This window comes from Doryrhamphus excisus, linkage group LG23 (assembly GCF_037039965.1).
Source record: "Doryrhamphus excisus strain RoL-2023G ecotype Guam linkage group LG23, RoL_Dexc_Guam_v1.1, whole genome shotgun sequence".
NCBI classification, from domain to species: Eukaryota; Metazoa; Chordata; class Actinopteri; order Syngnathiformes; family Syngnathidae; genus Doryrhamphus; species Doryrhamphus excisus.
Genome location: NC_136379.1, coordinates 828,313 through 848,010, shown reverse-complemented (window position 1 = coordinate 848,010; position 19,698 = coordinate 828,313). Strand labels below are relative to the sequence as shown.

At 39.3% G+C, this 19,698-nt stretch overlaps 1 protein-coding gene across 11 annotated transcripts in view; it reads right to left on the bottom strand.

Annotated features, from left to right (window-relative positions):
• The window catches only part of atp8a1 (ATPase phospholipid transporting 8A1), a 119,894-nt gene that overhangs the window by 78,010 nt on the left and 22,186 nt on the right, over positions 1-19,698 (bottom strand). For 7 of the 11 annotated variants that reach the window (XR_009130232.2, XM_078788430.1, XM_058076631.2 and 4 more), the window contains exons 3-12: positions 16,982-17,081; positions 16,001-16,099; positions 13,010-13,055; positions 12,856-12,896; positions 10,723-10,796; positions 8,031-8,100; positions 7,838-7,965; positions 7,285-7,396; positions 5,924-6,089; positions 875-1,002 (exon numbers count right to left, since the gene is read on the bottom strand). Coding sequence is in view for 10 of the 11 variants with exons in the window: in XM_078788430.1 (XP_078644556.1) it covers positions 875-1,002; positions 5,924-6,089; positions 7,285-7,396; positions 7,838-7,965; positions 8,031-8,100; positions 10,723-10,796; positions 12,856-12,896; positions 13,010-13,055; positions 16,001-16,099; positions 16,982-17,081 (964 nt within the window). In the remaining variant the exon portion in view is untranslated. Of the gene's footprint in view, positions 1-874; positions 1,003-5,923; positions 6,090-7,284; positions 7,397-7,837; positions 7,966-8,030; positions 8,101-10,722; positions 10,797-11,082; positions 11,157-12,855; positions 12,897-13,009; positions 13,056-16,000; positions 16,100-16,981; positions 17,082-19,698 lie in introns of all 11 variants that reach the window. The other 4 variants (XM_058076632.2, XM_058076633.2, XM_078788425.1 and 1 more) reach the window with 1 other exon arrangement.

Here is a 19,698-nt window from a genome sequence, read left to right as displayed (position 1 = left end):
TCCTCATATTTTAACCATTTTTCATGTCAGTACATCTTAAGGAACAATACTATAGTAGTCAGTGTACTGTTCAGGTAGCAATATTTTGTAGATCTACTATCGACTCGAAATGACAACCGCAGCGCTCACGCGGCACCAGGTCATGACGCCGCCACCACCTTGACTGCAGTCAAGACACAACCATCTTGCTACTCACTTGTTGCCAGGTATTCACAAAATAATGGCTAGGTGTTTACACATTTTGAGTGGATAGTAAATTTATACTGCATCCTTGTGGTGTATTAGAGCGATTTATCAGTGCTCTGCTGTGTGTGTCTGTTGTTGGTTTGACCACTGCTACCAGTAGAGGGTGCTGTACGTATATGCAGGTCTACAGCCAATACTTTCTATAGTATTGTCCCTTGAGAATATTCATTCATTCATTCATTTTCTACCGCTTATCCTCATGAGGGTCGCGGGGGTGCTGGAGCCTATCCCAGCGGTCTTCGGGCGAGAAGCGGGGTACACCCTGGACTGGTGGCCAGCCAATCCCAGGGCACATATAGACAAACAACCATTCACACTCACATTCATACCTATGGACAATTTGGAGTGGCTAATTAACCTAGCATGTTTTTGGAATGTGGGAGGAAACCGGAGTACCCGGAGAAAAGCCACGCATGCACGGGGAGAACATGCAAACTCCACACAGAGATGGCCGAGGGTGGAATCGCACTCGGGTCTCCTAGCTGTGAGGTCTATGCGCTAACCACTCGAACACCGTGCAGCCTTGAGAATATTTAATGTAATACAAATATAAAAGCACACGAACTTCTGTGAGACACCGTATGTCAAAAAAGGTTTCCACACGTTGGCATTTGAACGCCCGACTCACCCAGTTGATGAAGAAGGCCTGGATGAACTTGATGACCTCCAGAGTGACCAGCAGACTGATGGGGATCAAGTTGTTGAAGAGGATGATAAAGGTGAGGAAGTTGAGGCCAAAGTTAGCCGCTCCGCCATCTATGGAGGAGACGGGTTTGGACACAGGAAGTGATACATAGGACGCACATCAGCGCTCGTTTCATGAGCATCCATCAGTTCAACGTTCAAGAGCCCACAGGTACTTCCAGTCAATGGTCACTGCTAACCCAAAGCGGTGGGGCGTGTTGGGCTAGCATGGAGCATTAGCTGGAATGAACCCAATCCATCCACCCAACCTGGTCTTCAAATTTGACGTCCCACAGATTGAGAGTGAGGGACTAAGTACGTTGTTATTAGTGTCACAGCAGCAGCCTTGGCATCCAGCATGATCCAGGCAATGATTTCCAAATGAGGCACTGTGCAAAAATGATGCAGCTCCCTCCCCCCCACCCAAAACATAAAACAAAAAAGCAATCAATGATCAACATAGAACCCCACGGACACCAAACATGAAAACAGGAGGGATGTCATTTACCTTTCCACAGCTTGTGCGGGTGAGCTCGCAAGAGTTCCCTTCCTCAAGCCAACTTAGCGTTGCGCTTGAGAGGGAGGGGCCCCTTGCGGTGGCAGAACCGTAGCAAAACAAACGGATGGCACAAAGGAAGTAGCGGGATGGAAGCGACACTGCTACTGGTACAACAAATACAAGTGTGGTGAAGGAGGGAGGGTGTGCGTGGGGTGGGCTGGGCTGGGGGTAGTGGGGGTGGGGGACGTTGGGGCAGACAAACATACTGAATGCTCTCAAGACAAAAAGGAGGGAGAGTCAGTCCATAGCACATTCCCAACCAACAAGGAGTGGAAAAGAGCGGGTGGATGGCGCCGGCGTGTTGATGTTAATGATGGCCACTGCATCGCCACATCGTTAGGTGCCTTCACTCCACAATTCATCGGTTTGCTTGCAAAAAGCACTGCAGGACAAACACCGGTGCAAAACCACACCCGTATGCAGTGGATTATCTACAGCTGATGTACATAAAGTCCGACAATGTGTACTCACCAACAATTTTTTTTTCATTTTGGGATTCTAAGACTAATTTTTCTTTGAATTTTTGGAGCATTTATTCTAAAAGATGGAGAGTCGTTCTACATAAAAACAGCATGGATGTCAAAATCTGACCTTTAGGATCGGGATTGGGGGCCGATCTGCTGGTATTATTGTATCTGTAAAATTGTCACGCAATCTGCTATTATTATTTATTATTTTATATTTATATTTAAATATTTTAAAAATAATAAAATATTATATTACAATAAAATTAAAATAATAATTATTATATTATTATTATGTAAAATATGCAAATATAACAATAATATTATATATAATTAATATAATAATTAGCATTAATATAATAATTATAATAATCATAATAGTTCTAATAATTATTATACTAATATAATAATCTAATAATAATAATAATTATTATTATTATTATTATTATGTGCTTGTGTCCCTTTTTTCAGGAGCACTTTGTAAACAACAGACCATGTCAAAAAACGAAATTGATAAAACCATCAAAAGGTTGGCTCAGGCCATGATGCCAGGTTGTATGTTGAGTTTAAATGAAATACTTTGGAAAGATTGGGCGGGCCGTATTCAAACACTTGGCGGGCCGGATGTGGCCCCCGGGCCGTAGTTTGCCCACCCCTGCTCTAACTGCTGGTTAAGACTAAAGAAGTCACACAAGACCTCAACAAACCTATTCGGACGTCTTTGAAAGGCATTTTGCTTTTTCTTTGGCTTTGTGAAGCCAAAGAATCTAAGAACGATGAATTTGTAAGTGGACTCACAAAAGTATGACAGCTCGACCTTATGCTGACAAGTGTTTTGCAGCGGTTATATTTCTTAGGTTAACTAACTCGTTCTTAGTAAGAGCATCTTGCTTGTTTATTGTATGATACGTGAACAAACCCCCACACAGTCCAAGCGTTTTTGGTGACGACAGGTTGAACCTGGAACGGCCCATTTCTATTACTTCCTATGAGAAAAACATTGTTTTGAAATCCAAAGAAATAGCAAAGTTCAGCCTTTGAGGTTCCACTTTTCTTGAATGTCATTTTTTTTTTACCATTAACCATTAAAAAATAATTCTCGATGCAGAAGATGCACGATTATGTTTTAAATAGGTTTGAATTTGCAGACTCAACTTCGTCTATTTAACTTCCCTAAAATGAAAACCAAAGCAGAACTAAGCCACTTTTACCAGTTGAGCAATCTGACTAAGTTGATTTCTATTTCCAGATAGCCAAACTGAAGAGTACAATCTAACAGGTTTGCTTGAATGCATACGTAAATATTTAGCAGTGTGTACTCTTTGGCCTCCATCTGCATGATGTTATCACAGCGTACAGGCTTCATACAAACGATTGCCAGCATCAGCACTCTGTGACCGCCCAAAGTCACATTAATTATTCACCGGGCTTCAGTGACATCCGAGCCAGCGGGTTGCTGTGTGTGGCCAGCTAACGCCAATTCCTTTCCGTTTAGCTTTTCCAATGTTGATAAAATGGCGAAAATTTGCAGAAAAAAAAGCCAAGTTGACAGGCTTTCCACCGCTCTCTTTTGTCACAGGTTGGACAATGCGCACTGGAAAGAGCCTCACAAGCTCCTTATGGGGGACAATCAAGTCTCAAAATGGATACCTGCTTTTATGACTTACACTGCCCCTGAAGTGCCTTAAAAAGGTGTGTTTTAACGCCAGAAACCCCTCACCAATACAACCAATAGAGCACTACAAAGAAGGGGGAGAGTGTAAGTCGTAACGCAAGTTTAAATCGACCAGGACACGACCTCTCCTACAAGCCTATCAGGGCACAGAGTAATGGCCGAAGTACCACCGTGATCACTTTGCAGACCAGAGCTTCAGCACTGCAGACCACCTTGCACTAAACACTTGTTGAAATTTTAATTTGACCAAATTCAAGTAGAAGACTGGAGAGTACATGTAAGAACTAGGTGTTACAAGTAGGTGCGATGTTGGTAATGGTAATGGTTTTATTTCATTTCAACATGCATCAGATTACAATTGAATGCATCCCATAATCAGTTCCCAGTTCCACATGTCCAAAAGGAGTAGGAAGAAGCAAAGCTTATTAAATCCTACCCCTCCATCTGGTACTTTTACAATCACTAACTGTTACATTTGTTCACTTCCTGCTTTCTGTAATTGTAATTTTTAATTTTTTAACTTTGTTGTCCCGTACCGAAGTACTGGGTGATATGAGCATCCAATGCCATAATGGGTACCATAGTGCGTGTCAATATAGTGATATATATAGCACATCATGACTGGTTCAAGACTCTTCATCCTTGTATTTAGACGTTAGTCTATACATATGTACTACTATACTATAGAGCAGGGGTCTCAAACATGTGGCCCGCAGGACACTAGTTTGAGGCCCCCGCCTTGATATGACAGTTTAATGTTAGTGTGGCCCGCGCAAGTTTGATATGGATGCCGTATGGTATCATGTACCCAGAAAAAAATATTACATTTAATGTTCATGTTAAAGGTTAAATAACTGTTAATAGTTATCCTCCCTATCCGTGTGGAAGTGGTAAGTTTTTGGCTATTTAAGTTGAAAGGAAATAACTTGAAGGCTACCGTTTAGGTCGCTAGCTCTCTAGTTTGCGAGTTAGCATGTGTCTCAAGACCCTGCAGTTGCGCAATATGTTGTAAATAAAAAGAGTATAAATGTGACTATAGTCGTGTTTTGTCATGTCTACAGGGCTCTAATAATGCTTTGTTCATTTTAATCTGAAAAAAATCATTTGTCTACCCACCAACTATATGTGCTTTCTTAACTTTTTATTATTATTATTATATTTATTTATTACTGATTGATTGATTTTCTTTATTCTTGATTTGTTTAGTTATTTTTCATCTTATTTTGTGCAGAAAAATAAAAATTAAGATATTTGAGAACAGTGGAATGTTTTATCAGAGCTTTTCTTGTAGAAAATCGGAACCAAAGCAGTGAAAAAGTTTGTATATTTTTCTGTTTTTAATAAATGCGTTTATTTTTCGGGGACCCAGTCTCACCCAGACCCTAGCTCCAGTGGCCCCCAGGTAAATTGAGTTTGAGACCCCTGGTTTAGAATCTGTGAGCAACCGGACGGATGCAGCGGACTCCGACTAGGTTTGCATGTCTCCCCATGTCTCCTCTTGCTTTGAAAAGATGTCAGCAGAGGCCTTTGCACCACATGTGGTGTTCAATCATACATGAACACGCAAGAAGAGCTGAGAAGAGCTTCCGGAGAATAACCGGAACAGAACTACTTTGGTCTGAAGCTTTGGGGGGTGGCAAAGTGTTTCACGTGGTGCAGAACAAAGAAAGATAACAAAAAAAAAACATGGAGGAAATGTGAGACACTGTTTGCATCAGGCACTGAAAATAACTAGACGGAGGTGGAAGAGGGGAGAACCTATCGTTGGATCCCTGGTATGTGCTTGTCCACGGGAACGGGCCAATAGAAAGTTGGGCAACCGTATGGGGGCGAGGGTAGGGGGCCTCATTTGCTTAGCAAAGGCAGAGCTTCAGTAAGGGGTTAGTAAGGGGAGGTCATTCACGGATGGCCAAGGCTTTTAAATGGTTGTTACCTGGAGCTGTTAAAAAAAACGACAACAAAGAAAAAACAACAAAATCAAACACAACATTAGAAGGGGAACCAAAAGGAGTACAGCAGCGCATGATATTCAACCATTTGTCACGCAACACATCTACGCATCAATTAAACAGGGAATGTGCTAATTCCCACATTGCCACATATTTCACTTGTTAAGCCAAACGTTGTTCAACTGAGGCAACGTAAGCAAAAAGAAAAAACCAACCAAAAAAAGACACGGTACATACCAGCATTTAACTTAGAACGACCAAATCAATAAGCTGATATGGACACAAGTGAGATTAAATATGTGCAATGAGAGGCGGCGTGCAGCCTCGGGGTGGGGGAGACTCTTACAGTTGAGGTCCATGTACCAGGCGTCATTGCCGCACCGGTACTTCCAGATGGTTTGGCCCACGGAGCAGACCAGAGAGATGGCCAGCAAGCAGCCAAACAGGACCAGAATCTGAAAGTTGGTGATGCGCTCCACGTTGGACAATTTGAGCGGCGGTCGAGTGGAGTTCTGATGAGGCAAACAGAATGAGGATGCTTGGTCAAAGTCAAAATTCCAGCTGATGAATAGGAATGGTTACATTTCAAAAATAGTAGTATCAGAGAAAATTTTGGAGGTATTGGAGGTTATTCTCCAAAAATGAGGCTCAAAAACTAGGGGTGAAGGTTCCCAATATGTCCCGATAATGTTCTAACAGTGATGTTAAGTCACACTTTTTTTCACACCTATTCTCTTCATGTTTATTTTTCATGTAGCTGAATAAGCATTGTGTTAGCATATCTTACACCTATTCAGCCTGTTCTCTATTCTTTTATTCTTACAACTTGCCTTCCAAGAGGACGTAATGTCGGTTTTGGTCAAGTAGTTTGGAAAATAAATTACCTGCAAAAAATGGTACTTATACTCCAGTGACTTATGTTTGTTTTTTTCTACTCCCTAATTATGATTTTTTGGCCTCGACTTATAGTCCAGAAAATCCAGTATATATGTCAAAAGTGGATCAAGTCCCACACACTCTTTTAGAGATGGGTGTGGACATCCACAGCTACGTACACATGTCCCAGTGGGGCTGACTAAAAGCACTTCAACTGTCAAAATGTTGGTCAACACACGACTGTGGGACCTCGGAGACATATTTGCTGTAACACTGTTGAAAACATACGTACATAGTAAGGGGCCTTTAAAAGTAAAAAATACCCTTTAGGGTTGGGCGATATAGACCTTAGCATGTATCATGATATGATCATATGAAATGATAGAAAACTTGAATTCAGAGTCTTATAATGACAATGATTTTGTGACAGCTGCACGGCGAAAGAGTGGTTAGCGCACAGGCGAGGAGACGCAAGTTCAATTCCACCCTCGTTCAATTCCTAACACATTCCAAAAACATGCTAGGTTAATTAGCCACTCCAAATTGCCCATAGGTATGAATGTGAGTGTGAATGGTTGTTTGTCTATATGTGCCCTGTGATTGGCTGGCCACCAGTCCAGTGTGTACCCCGCCTCTCGCCCGAAGACAGCTGGGATAGGCTCCAGCACCCCCGGCGACCCTCGTGAGGATAAGCAGTAGAAAATAAATAAATGAATGAATTTGTGACTCAGCGGTCTGCAGAGTAAATACTTCCACTTCTCCTCACGATGACATCATTTCATTCACCTCATACATGGGCCAACCCTACTTTAGATACATCAAGACTTGTACCTGCATGAGCTTCGTGTCATGTCCTGTGTAAACCACCACACCGTGGACCCACTGTGTGTTCCTCAGCTGGGCTCCTCTCAGTAAGATCTGGTCCGGTCCCAGCGGTACTGTGCTGTAATTGAATACACAACACACATGGCACAGAGTAACTATCTTAAAATGCCAATTTTAGTTTCCAGCCTCCAAGAAAACGGTCCAGATTGTAAGACGTACTAAATAACAAAAAAGGTCGCTACTGCTAAAATCTTTTTCAATGACACAAAAGAACCATCAAGCTATTAAAGCCACTAAAAGCCTAATGTCCTTTTTGGAAATTGCTTACTCATGGAAGCTTTTTAGTTTCCTGAATGATCAAATCCAATAAAAGATGTCATAAAACTGCCTCCAGTCGCTGGTAGGAAATGGATTTTCCTTCCAATGACAGAGCCTTTAAGCAAACACATCATTGGATTTCAGTGCACCAGGTGCCTCCACCTCCAGCCGCCATCGTGGTTCCACTGCGGGCTCATGGACCCCAGCTGATACAGACGTCCGACCACAACTTTGTCCCCACCTGTGTCCATCAAGTCGGATGTTTCCCACAAACTCGTACAGATGGCGGTTCGGACATTCACACTCCATCCGCCCCGAGAGACGCATCAGGCTGTCGATGTCCTTAAAGTCGGACGTCACTTGGAGTCCCTGTTGTGTGATGTGTGTCAAAAATATACCGTGCAACAATTTCAACTGTATCGTCTTGTAATTACCTGGCGGATTTTTAGGTTTGTTTCACCATCCAGGTTCGATGTTTCGATGTAGCACATTCCCTGTGGTTCACTGCGGCGGCATGAGGAAAAACAAAGACATCACATCCATACAGAGGTGGTCATTATGTCCAAAATAGGTCCAACCATTCATCCAACATGGGAAAGACTAAGACCCTGTCCTCACGTAGGCGGGTATATCATAAAACCAAGGTATTTTTCCATGATTTGGCCTATCGTGCACACAACCCGCAGATATCTGGCACTAAAAACAAAGGTTTGTAAAACCTCTGGCCATATTGTAGATTTGCAGAAAAATAGGGTTATGTGTTTGGGTATTTACATAAATAACCAAAGTTATACGTTTCCAAACGACAAAGTATGCTGTGACATCAAACACACGACCTGTGTTTACATCAAAAACAACATGGATGCCCTCGGAGCTGTTGGAACTATTGCTTGTTTTTGCTAATACTGAATCACTTTGTGTCGGCCGCTTTCCCTCAAATAACCATTCCACGTCCAAGGCATGTTCCTCGGAACAGACCGGGATGTGCTGCAAGCTGGTGGGAGAACTTTGACACGGAAGTCGTCCTCCTGGAGGCATTGCACCATCATATCCGAATGGCAAGGTCCTCATTGTTGTTGTCACAGTTACTATGGTACCCATTATGTCATTGTATGTTCATATCACCCCGTACTTTGGTACCAGGTGCATTATTAAAAATAATAATAATAATAATATAAAATAACCTTAAACTGCATTATGGAAAGCAGGAAGTGAACAAATATAACAGTTAGTGATTGTAAAAGTACCAGATGGAGGGGTAGGATTTAATAAGCTTTGCTTCTTCCTACTCCTTTTGGACATGTGGAACTGGGAACTGATTATGGGATGCATTCAATTGTAATCTGATGCATGTTCAAATGAAATTAAACCATTACCATTACCATTACCATTACCATTACCATTACCATTACCATTACCAGTGTTATTAGCATTTATGCAGTTACGTGAGGGGTTGCATTTATTTATTTTAATACAAAGTGGTGCGGACACCATTTTTTTTTCATAAACGGGGAGAGGGGGAAATAGTTTAAACTTTAAAAAAAAATTTAAATGTTAATTTTAAATTAATTTTTTTTTTTAATTCAGTTTTAAAAATACCCAGCTACGTGTGGACAAGGCCTGACTACTTAAGTAATAAAAGCCACTAGCAGAAATACTGCCGTAAATGCAGTAATTAAGGCCTGTATTTAATTCACGGTTTTATCTACCTCTGCATGCACTTTAAAATGTTGCCACTCAGCAGAAACTCATGATTGTTACTACTATATAACTGTATTGTTATATTACTGTTTACAATGATCTCATCAGTGCTATTAAGTTTGCTTAATTTGCTACCGCTATTACAACATTGGTTCTCTTGTTGCAATAGACTAGTTAATAAATTACTATGTGGTCAAAAAGAGGTATGCTTTCCTCTCTAATTTCTCATGCACTCCAAATCATTATTCAAGTTGAAAATGAACAATAACTTTCCATATTTGGTTTTGATAACTAAACACCTAGGCTATAATTCTAGCATTTACGGCATTTATGTTTCTACTGAATGGCACTTGAACAACAAATTATTGATGACATCACACAAAACAGCAAAGGGCGCCAACAGCGGAGGCGAAAGGAAGCTCCAGAGTGGCGTGATGTGATCGAGCATCAAGAAGCAAAGCAAACAGGCGTGTTGGCAGATTACCGGGCGCGGGGACAGCCTTAGAGCATGCTGGGAAGGTGCCAGCTACTCTTTGTAAGCACTCCTTTAAGCAACAAAAGGGTACTGGTCCGAGCCCGGAGCCTGGGAGTGAGGGGCTCAGGCCAGACTACAATCAATGAGGTTCAGCCATTCAAGATTATGTAATGGCCGGGAAGCAACTCCTTTAAAAAGTAGGGTGGTATTTGCATGACAACAATCCCGCTAGGAACTGATCTGACCCAAGCGTCATCATTTGGGACGGTCAGTAGCGGCGGCATTGGGCTTTGGGTGAGGCCGACACAGGCGGAACCAAATTTTGAAGGATGTAAAAATCAACAACTCAAAAGAGATTTGAGTCGATTGCGGTGTGAACAGCCATTAGAGGTATTTATAAAACGCAGACCTCACAGCTAGGAGACCAGGGTTCAATTCCAACCTCGGCCATCTCTGTATGGAGTTTGCATGTTTTTTCCGAGTACTCCGGTTTCCTCCCACATTCCAAAAACATGCTAGGTTAATTAGCCACTCCAAATTGTCCATAGGTATGAATGTGAGTGTGAATGGTTGTTTGTCTATATGTGCCCTGTGATTGGCTGGCCACCTTCTTGCCCAAAGACAGCTGGGATAGGCTCCAGCACCCCCGCGACCCTCGTGAGGAAAAAGCGGTAGAAAATGAATGAATGAATGAAATTAACTGGCAAATACTCTCAATTAGCAGAAAATCATTCCTTTTCATTTTGGAATACCACATCATGCAAATTGTCGAGACATCATGAGCGATTTTCGGACCCCCCCCCCCCCCCCCCCCCCCCCGCTCATGCATGGTGAAATGATGAATAGTGCAGACGTGAACATGCAGTGTCGTTGACACACAACATCTGGGAGATAATGGAATGTCTTTGACGCAGCTGTTTCTATGGTAACGTCGCCGTTGGTTTCCTGACCTGGACGACAGTATGACGAGGTCAGCCGGGAGATGATCCCCGTTGGCGGCTCGGACTACTTCCCCAACAGTCACCTGACATTAGCACACCAGCGGCAGACAGGAGCCAGGAAGGAAGGGAAACAAAGGCGTAAACACACGGAAAGGACAAAGAAAAGACAGGAGCGTCAAAGTCAATGCTGAGGGTCCTTCATCTGCCCCGAAGCAACCAGTCCAATTACCGCTGTCACACCTACACAAATGATGGTCAACCGTCATTCTTTAGGGAGCTAAGAGTTTAAAAGGGCAGACGAGAGACGGAGACGGAGACAGAGACAGAAGACCATCCCGATAGGCAGCCATCAGAGTGGACTCTGGTTACCTGGATGATAAAACCAAAGTGTCTGCAGGCACGAAATCAAGAGCATTTACTTTAACAATGTCGCCCACTTCCACCTGTAAAAATACATCGGTCATTGCTGTGCAGTTTTAGCATACAAGTAAAGTACAATATACTTGAAGATGATGTAAAAAAATATTTACAACAGCAACACAGTCATTACCATGTGCAGTGCCCAGGAGTATGGCGTCATCTATTTAATAAATCAGCAAATATTAGGATAAGTAAAGTGCGTGACTTGGCTAATATTTGTGTATTTCTGCATGTTTAAATATTGTCCCTAAAAGCACCCTCCAACAAAACCTATACACAAAATTGTGACAAAAATGTATGAATTTGTACCGTACTTCCTGTTAAAGGGGCAACGTTTAGTTTAGAGTTCTGAGTACTGTCATTTATACTATACCATATATTTCTTCATACTGTAAATTAGAAATATAACCAGTGTGACCCAAAGTGCAATGGGAGTAAATATACTCATCTAATTTGCATATTATGATGTCAACAGGGTCAGAATTGAATCTCTGTAGCAAACCCAGCCATCATTGTTACTTGCAGCACCGCTGCCTCAACGCTATTAAATAGCGCTACTGTTACATAGATATGAAGTATCTATGAAGCCTGTGAATATTATCATTCATCCAGGTCATTGTATTCTACAAGTGCAAAACACACATTAGTCACAGTACATTGTAACTGTAGTAAATAAACACTCACTAATCAAGTAAAAACATGAAACAGCTCATTGGAGAAAAAATGGTCACACAAAAGATGGTTTGATGATAATAGATAAATAAAACCTAAATAAAACTAAAATCATGCTGTTTGGTAACAGTAGAAAGGACACGCACCAGCACAAGGGTGAAGGAAAATACATTTCTGGGGATCACAATAGATGAAAATATGAGCTGGAAACCTCATATTACAAATATACAACATAAGGTGGCCAGAAATATTTCAATATTGAACAAAGCAAAATTTGTTCTCAATCAGAAATCACTCCACACTCTTTATTGCTCTCTGGTTCTACCATATCTTACTTATTGTGTGGAAATATGGGATAATAACTATAAAAGCAATCTTCACTCGCTAAATGTACTGCAAAAAAGGCCAGTAAGGATAATTCATAATGCCGCCTACAGAGAACATACTAACTCCTTATTTCTAAAATGACAAATACTTCAACTTGCTGATATAGTTCATCTTCAAACAGCTAAAATAATGCATAAGGCTAAAAATAAGCAATGAGCTATGGTACCCATTATGGCATTGGATGCTCATATTACCCAGTACTTTGGTACGGGACAACAAAGTTAAAAAATTAAAAATTACAATTACAGAAAGCAGGAAGTGAACAAATGTAACAGTTAGTGATTGTAAAAGTACCAGATGGAGGGGTAGGATTTAATAAGCTTTGCTTCTTCCTACTCCTTTTGGACATGTGGAACTGGGAACTGATTATGTGATGCATTCAATTGTAATCTGATGCATGTTCAAATGAAATTAAACCATTACCATTACCATTACCATTACCATTACCATTACCATAAATGTAACCTTATTTCATGCTCTTGTTGTGTGTTGCCCCAGCAACAATACATACATGCACATATCAGCCTTTTGACAGGTCTCACTGGATTCATTAGATGCCTCACATAACACGGGTGGGGGGGGGGGTCAATAGATGAAGTGAAAGCAGCGCATCGAACCAACGTGTTGTGAGAATGCTCGTTAGCGGCACGTCTCAGTACATACCTTCTCCCAATGCACAATCTCCCAGGCACCGTTTCTCAGTACTGAAGGGGAAGAGAGAGGGGAACGAAGAGGAGGGAAGAATGAGATGCAATTCCATGCAATGTTTTGCTTCTTAAAGCCCAATAAGCCCACAACAGGAACAATCTTTTCATACCTTGACATTCTTTTTTGTTGACAACGCTGTCTGCATTGTGGCGTTTCTAGAATAAAACAATAAAAGGGAATGATAATTATACAAACGTTAGAAGACGAACCTTAAGCCCCTACAACAGCACACTTAAAAAACAAACCTTATTTGTTACTTAACTTGAAATTGAAGCATTGATAAATAAATGATTGTATGACCAACAAGTGGTTGTTTTTGTAAATAGCACATACTTTGGCCTGCATGTGCATGTGCATGTGTTTACTTTGATTTAAGTGTCCCTGAATGCATCGCATCATGCAACTTGTTTCCGAGGAATTACGTGTTGCACCTGAATGCACCATTTTAGGAAAACCTGTAGCAGCATTGGTAGCAGTTTGCTAATTTTGATCCTTGTGTGTCCATAATCTGACTGGAATCTTTCCATGGTGTCCCAACTCTAAAAGAACCATAGAAGCAACAATAAAGCCTAATTTGGAGGTGAGTCTCCACTCAATGTGCCAGCAGGTTTTCACCGCGGGGCCGTGTGGGGATGAACTGGAACACCAGTATCAATGAAATCTTCAAGATAAAACTTACATATTTGTTGATATAATGCAAACATAGCAAGGAACAAGTTGCAATAGTGGCTTTTAGAGCCATACACAGGCGAGGACAACTACGTCAACTAGTCCTAACAGTCCCAGTCCAGCCTTAAGTTCAAGTCAGCAGTCTTACTTGCCCTCTTGTCCACTTGACCGCTAAGCAGCCACGCCATCAACAGTGCTGATGTTGGAGGTCTTGTCAAGTGGCATCCAGCAGCGACAGCGGAAACGTGTGCTGGCCCTGATAACAGAGGCGTGGGTGCATCTTCTTATGCCCCCCCCCACAACATGATAAACTGTTTACTTGCTCCGATTTTGTCCAGTGCTAATTCAATTTAACAGCTAAATGGTTTTAAAAAGCTGCACGGCGGACGAGTGGTTAGCGCAAATACCTCACAGCTAGGAGACCAGGGTTCAATTCCACCCTCGGCCATCTCTATGTGGCGTTCGCATGTTCTCCCCGTGCATGCGTGGGTTTTCTCCGGGTACTCCGGTTTCCTCCCACATTCCAAAAACATGCTAGGTTAATTAGCCACTCCAAATTGTCCATAGGTATGAATGTGAGTGTGAATGGTTGTTTGTCTATATGTGCCCTGTGATTGGCTGGCCACCAGTCCAGGGTGTACCCCGCCTCTTGTCAGAAGACAGCTGGGATAGGCTCCAGCATACCCCCGCGACCCTCGTGAGGATAAGCGGCATAGAAACTGGATGGATGGATTATGTTCCGTTATGTTACTTCCTGTGTTATTTAGGTTATAACACATGGTATGTTTGTTATTGGTCACGTTACATCATGCATTGTTGTTTATTATGTTGTGTTATATTTTATGTAACGTCATGCTATTTAAGCAATGTTACCTTTTTTTGTTATGTTATATGTTAACACAATATGTTAACGTATTATATGTTAATATGTTAACATACGTATGTTATATGCTACTCACACTACAGTACATAATGTGTTGCGTTGCGTTACGCTACGCTATGTTAGTCCAGGGTGTACCCCGCCTCTCGCCCGAAGACAGCTGGGATAGGCTCCAGCACCCCCAGCGACCCTCATGATGATAAGCGGCATAGAAAATGGATGAATGAATGAATGGTTTTTAAAAATGGTTCTGTGTAAGTCTCCACTAGAATCATGACTTGACTTGACATCTCAGCATCTTTTCCACCAGAAAGGATGGAAGTGGTGTCACGAGGGTTCAACCCTTTCAAGCAGATGCCGGGAAAAATTCCAGTCACATGAGAACGCTCATCCATCATCTCATGTGCAAAAGCTGTCAGCTCCATTATTTCATGCGACCATTTTTCTCATCACTTCCAGCGCAAAAGCGACCATGGAGTCACTCAAAACTAGCGTTCCGATTCACCCGGGATTGTTCACATTTTTTTATTTCGATTCGTAGTTTAGATTCCTCATCTACCGACTGGAATAAATAGCCGCAAACACCAATGAAGAAGAGTCTGGCAAGCACCAACGAAGAAGAAGTAGCTATGTTTGGCTTAATGTCAGTTTCCAGTTTGGTGGTGTAGAAATAAAGTGCAGAATTATGAAATACAAATCCTCCTTGGTTGTTTGTGTTTCCATGGCAACCAACTAGCGCTCAAACTGTGCAGTGTCTCTGCTCCCCCCCAGTCTTGGATCAACGTCCCCGCCCATGTCGGGGCAACTTGTGAGGCACCAGCAGAGGGGAAACAGATGCGAGGACTCAGATGACCTTCAGCTTCAAGAGTCATCATCAGAGTTACATTCCCGAGTTTTTTTTTCCCTAAACAAGAGAACGGGAATGGGGCTGGGCATGCAAGATCGAATGGGACGGAATAGACAGGGCTGTCCACCGGGACCTGAGCACCCGGGATCAGATAGCAGAGCCACTGCAATACAGTCTGATACTATGTTGATACACTGGAATGCCGCATTTCCAAAGTAAACAGTCAATATTTACATTTAGATTTTTATGTTGCAGATGCTATGGACGCTAATAACCAGCCCGTCTTCACTTGCTGTGTCTAATCTGGGTTGTTTGTTTGCATTGTATTTTATTGTATTGTATTGTAATGGTTGTTGTATTTTGATGTATGTAGATCATGTTTTTAAATGAGTATTTTAAATCACCACCTTTCTTTGTTTTATCATCAACAACCAAGTGTTGCAAACTCCATTTCTGAAGCAATGATATCTTGTTGTTTGTTATTACTATTTTGGTTGGGTTGTATTAAATCTATAAAAAAGACCTATTATTATTATGATTTTCGACCCTTTGCATTGAGTTGTGGACTCCTATACAGCAGCTAAACACAGTAACCGCACAGAAAGCTTTGTAGATCTTCCAGAATCTGCACCTATTCCAGCTGTATTTCCTTGGCTTTCCAAACTGCTGTACTACAAGTAGAAGCTATTTGAAATTCATCTTACCAGATCCTCAATGACCTCCTTGACAGCAGCTACCACGAGAATAAAAAGCAGCGGGACCAGTGTTGTCCAGCGACCGGTGGGAGACACGTCTGGGATTTGCTGGACAAAGGAGGAAAAAAAATATTCAAAGGAAATGGACAAAATAGACCAAATAGCATAACTAAAGATGTGTAAAAAGAATAAGAAGACGGTATAAACGCAACAAATGCAAATAATTCAGTTAACATGCTCATGTTACCCAGTGATACTCGAAGTCGACCTATTTCATAATCAAACGTAAACCAAGCTAGGCACCGTTTTGTTCAAGGTTGCAACATCCAGCACGCAGCTAATGAAGATTCACCGGCTGCTTTTCAAAAGGAGCAACTTCAAGGTTACAGAGGATGGAGGCCTTTTCCCTTCATCCCAGCTCTGGGAATAAAGGTGTGGAATCATGCTAAAGCCGGCTTGCATCCCACCTGGGACACTGATTTTTGGAACTTTGAATCGCATTGCAATGATTGATGCTGGAGAAAACGCATCAGTGACACAACAAGCGTCCTCCGAGCTGCAAAGATAGCCAGAAAAATATTGAAAATAAATATATACATAGACAAAAAGGACTGTAAGTACAGTAATACGTTGTAACTAATACATTTTCAACGTGACATAAAGTTTGTTGGGCCAGGAGGGAAATTGAGTTCCCTTTTAACGGAACATAGTATTACATGTATTATTCATAACTAAGGCAACATAACGTTTGTGTGTATGTGTGTGTGTCTTTATGAGAGTATATGCTAAGAAATTACAGACATGACCTTTGGAAACGGTGTCGAGGTCAACGTAAACAGTCCGCCGTTTGCATACTAATGGCAGCAAAGATGCAATTAAAGCGGTGAGGAGAAAAGATTTGTAAAGACGGATAGCTTGTGCGCGCGCTTGATAGTATTCAAGTACTGCAGTAGTACTGCAGTATATCAGTAGAAGTTGTGTCATTCTTACCTGCAAAAGTGCAATGAAAAGGAAAAAGGCGTTGGCCGCCCTCCTGAATTGTGAGTAGAGGAATCTTGGAAGGAAGGTGAGGACGTTGTACTTGGCCGTACTGGAAGGGAAGGAAGAAATATAACAAGTTATTCCATTTATTTCATTGTAATATTCATACGTATATATATAAGTATATTCTTAGATACATCTATTTATATATAAATATATATTATATAAATATTTATGATATTATTATTTATTATTATATAAATATATATTTATATATCTAAATATATAAATTATATATATATATATTATATATAAATAACTTTTTATATTTATATAAATGTATATGCTAAATATATATTTATATAAATATTTATTATATGCATTTATATATAATATTTACATATATATTACATATAAATATAAAAAAAATATTTATATATAAATATATATTTATATAAACATTTTTTTCCTGAAATGGTCATTATTTGTTGTATAGAAGAGAGATCATATACATTCTACAAAATATATATATATACAGTATATATATACACATACACACACATTAAACCTTTCTATTTGTAATAATAAAAATGTATTTTCTTTTAATTAATAATATTTAACATTTATTCTAATCATTTATTAAATATCATTAATTTGTTAATCACATTAGCAATCATATATTATCATATTTAATAATATATTTAATAATATATTTTTTATCATATTTAAGATTATTTTTATTTTTATTTTACAAAACATGTAATGAAATGCATACCATAATAATACCATAATTCCATACTTTACTATAATAAAATAAATAAGAATACCAACAGGTTTTCATTTTAAAATATAAAGAGTAATTCTTTTCATTGTGTTTGTAATGTAGCATTATATAAATGAAAACAATTAAAATGTTTTTCAAATGTTATCAACTTTTAGTCTATGTAAGAAAATATATATTTAAAAATAATACAACACAGTAATAATACAACAAAGCCATCATTTTCTATGGTAAAGCGTTTTTGGTTGTAATTTTTGTGAGACAGTAGCAAACAGGATACGTATAACACAGGACAGGATATAAAATGTGTCGCAGTGGGAGTCAGAGAAATACTTTGAGTACAGCAACAACAAATAGTAAAGTAGTAAGTAGGTTTGGTGCTCTCAGCGAAATGAACATGAGTGGGAGTGGGACAGTGGAACACCGCTCCAATGAAATAACACTAAAGTGTCTTGGCCAAAAACATACTTTCATTAGGAGTCAGCAAGTGTGACTAAATCAACTTTCACTAAATGAGGAACTATTTTGCTCACCGTATTTCATTTTTGTGCTGGCTGGCCGACTCTCCTTAAAAGGCATTTTCATCATCTTTCCGAGGCACGGAATGTTTTTGGATCAATTACATTGATTGGTTCTTTGCTCCGATGAAGCCTTTCAGGCACTTTAAGTAACAAGTGTCTGCAGTAAGAATATGACAATAGAGGCGGGGCCTTATGTTACCATAGAGAGAGCTGCGGACTGAAAAATCATCAAAAAATCATATATATATATATATATATATATATATATATATATATATATATATATATATATATATAATGTAAGGAGAAAAAGTATAATAATATTATATATATATTATTATATTAATTATAATATTAATTAATTAATATTAATATAATATAATACAACAAATGATCTCTCTTCTACACAACAACAAATGAAATATTATTTTTTAAGCAAAAAAGTATTATGTAAGGAGAAAAAGTATAATAATAATATAATAATATATATAATATAATATATAATATAATATATTAATACAAAAAAGTATTATGTAAGGAGAAAAAGTACAATATTATATAATATAAAAGTATAATATTATATATAACTATTATATTAATTAATTAATATTAATTAAATATTAATATTATTATGCTTGTATGCTTATAATGCTTATAATAATATTATATTAATTAGAATATTAATATTATTATGCTTTTTCTCCTTACATAATACTTTTTTGTATTATAATAATATTATATATATTATTATATTATTATATAATATTAATATAATATTATATATATTATTATATTATATATATATCATATTATAATATTAATATTATTATACTTTTTCTCCTTACATAATACTTTTTTGCTTTAAAAATAATATTTCATTTGTTGTACATTTTTTGTGAAATTATTATTTATTATCATAATATTTGAATTTATTATGGTAATATTAAAACTATTTGTTTTGTTTGTTTCTCATATTACTATTTTTTCCTATAATATTTAAGACATTACTCTTCATTCATTCATTCATTTTCTACAGCCATGCAACTGACATCACTCTTGTAATGTTTTATTGCATTTTTATTCTCGTGAAATGATTGCTTTTTTTGTCAAATTTCGCTGTTTTGGTTGATTTTTAGTAATCTCTTTATTGTATATTTCTTGTATATTTATGTGTATCGTATATGCCCTTCATGTGGTGTGTGTTTATTTAGGTCGGCCGAGGACCTGGCTGATGTTGATATATGAAGGCTGGGGGACCAAGTTAAAAGGTGGGATGGTTGGAGGACGTATGCATGCCAGGCTACTGGAATGCTTTGTTTACACACACACATATCGCAGCAGACTCTCAGGAGACCCTCCCCACCAAGCCTTCTACAAGGAGGGAGCATAACTGCGTTTTATCCAACTCAAATCTATCATTCAGG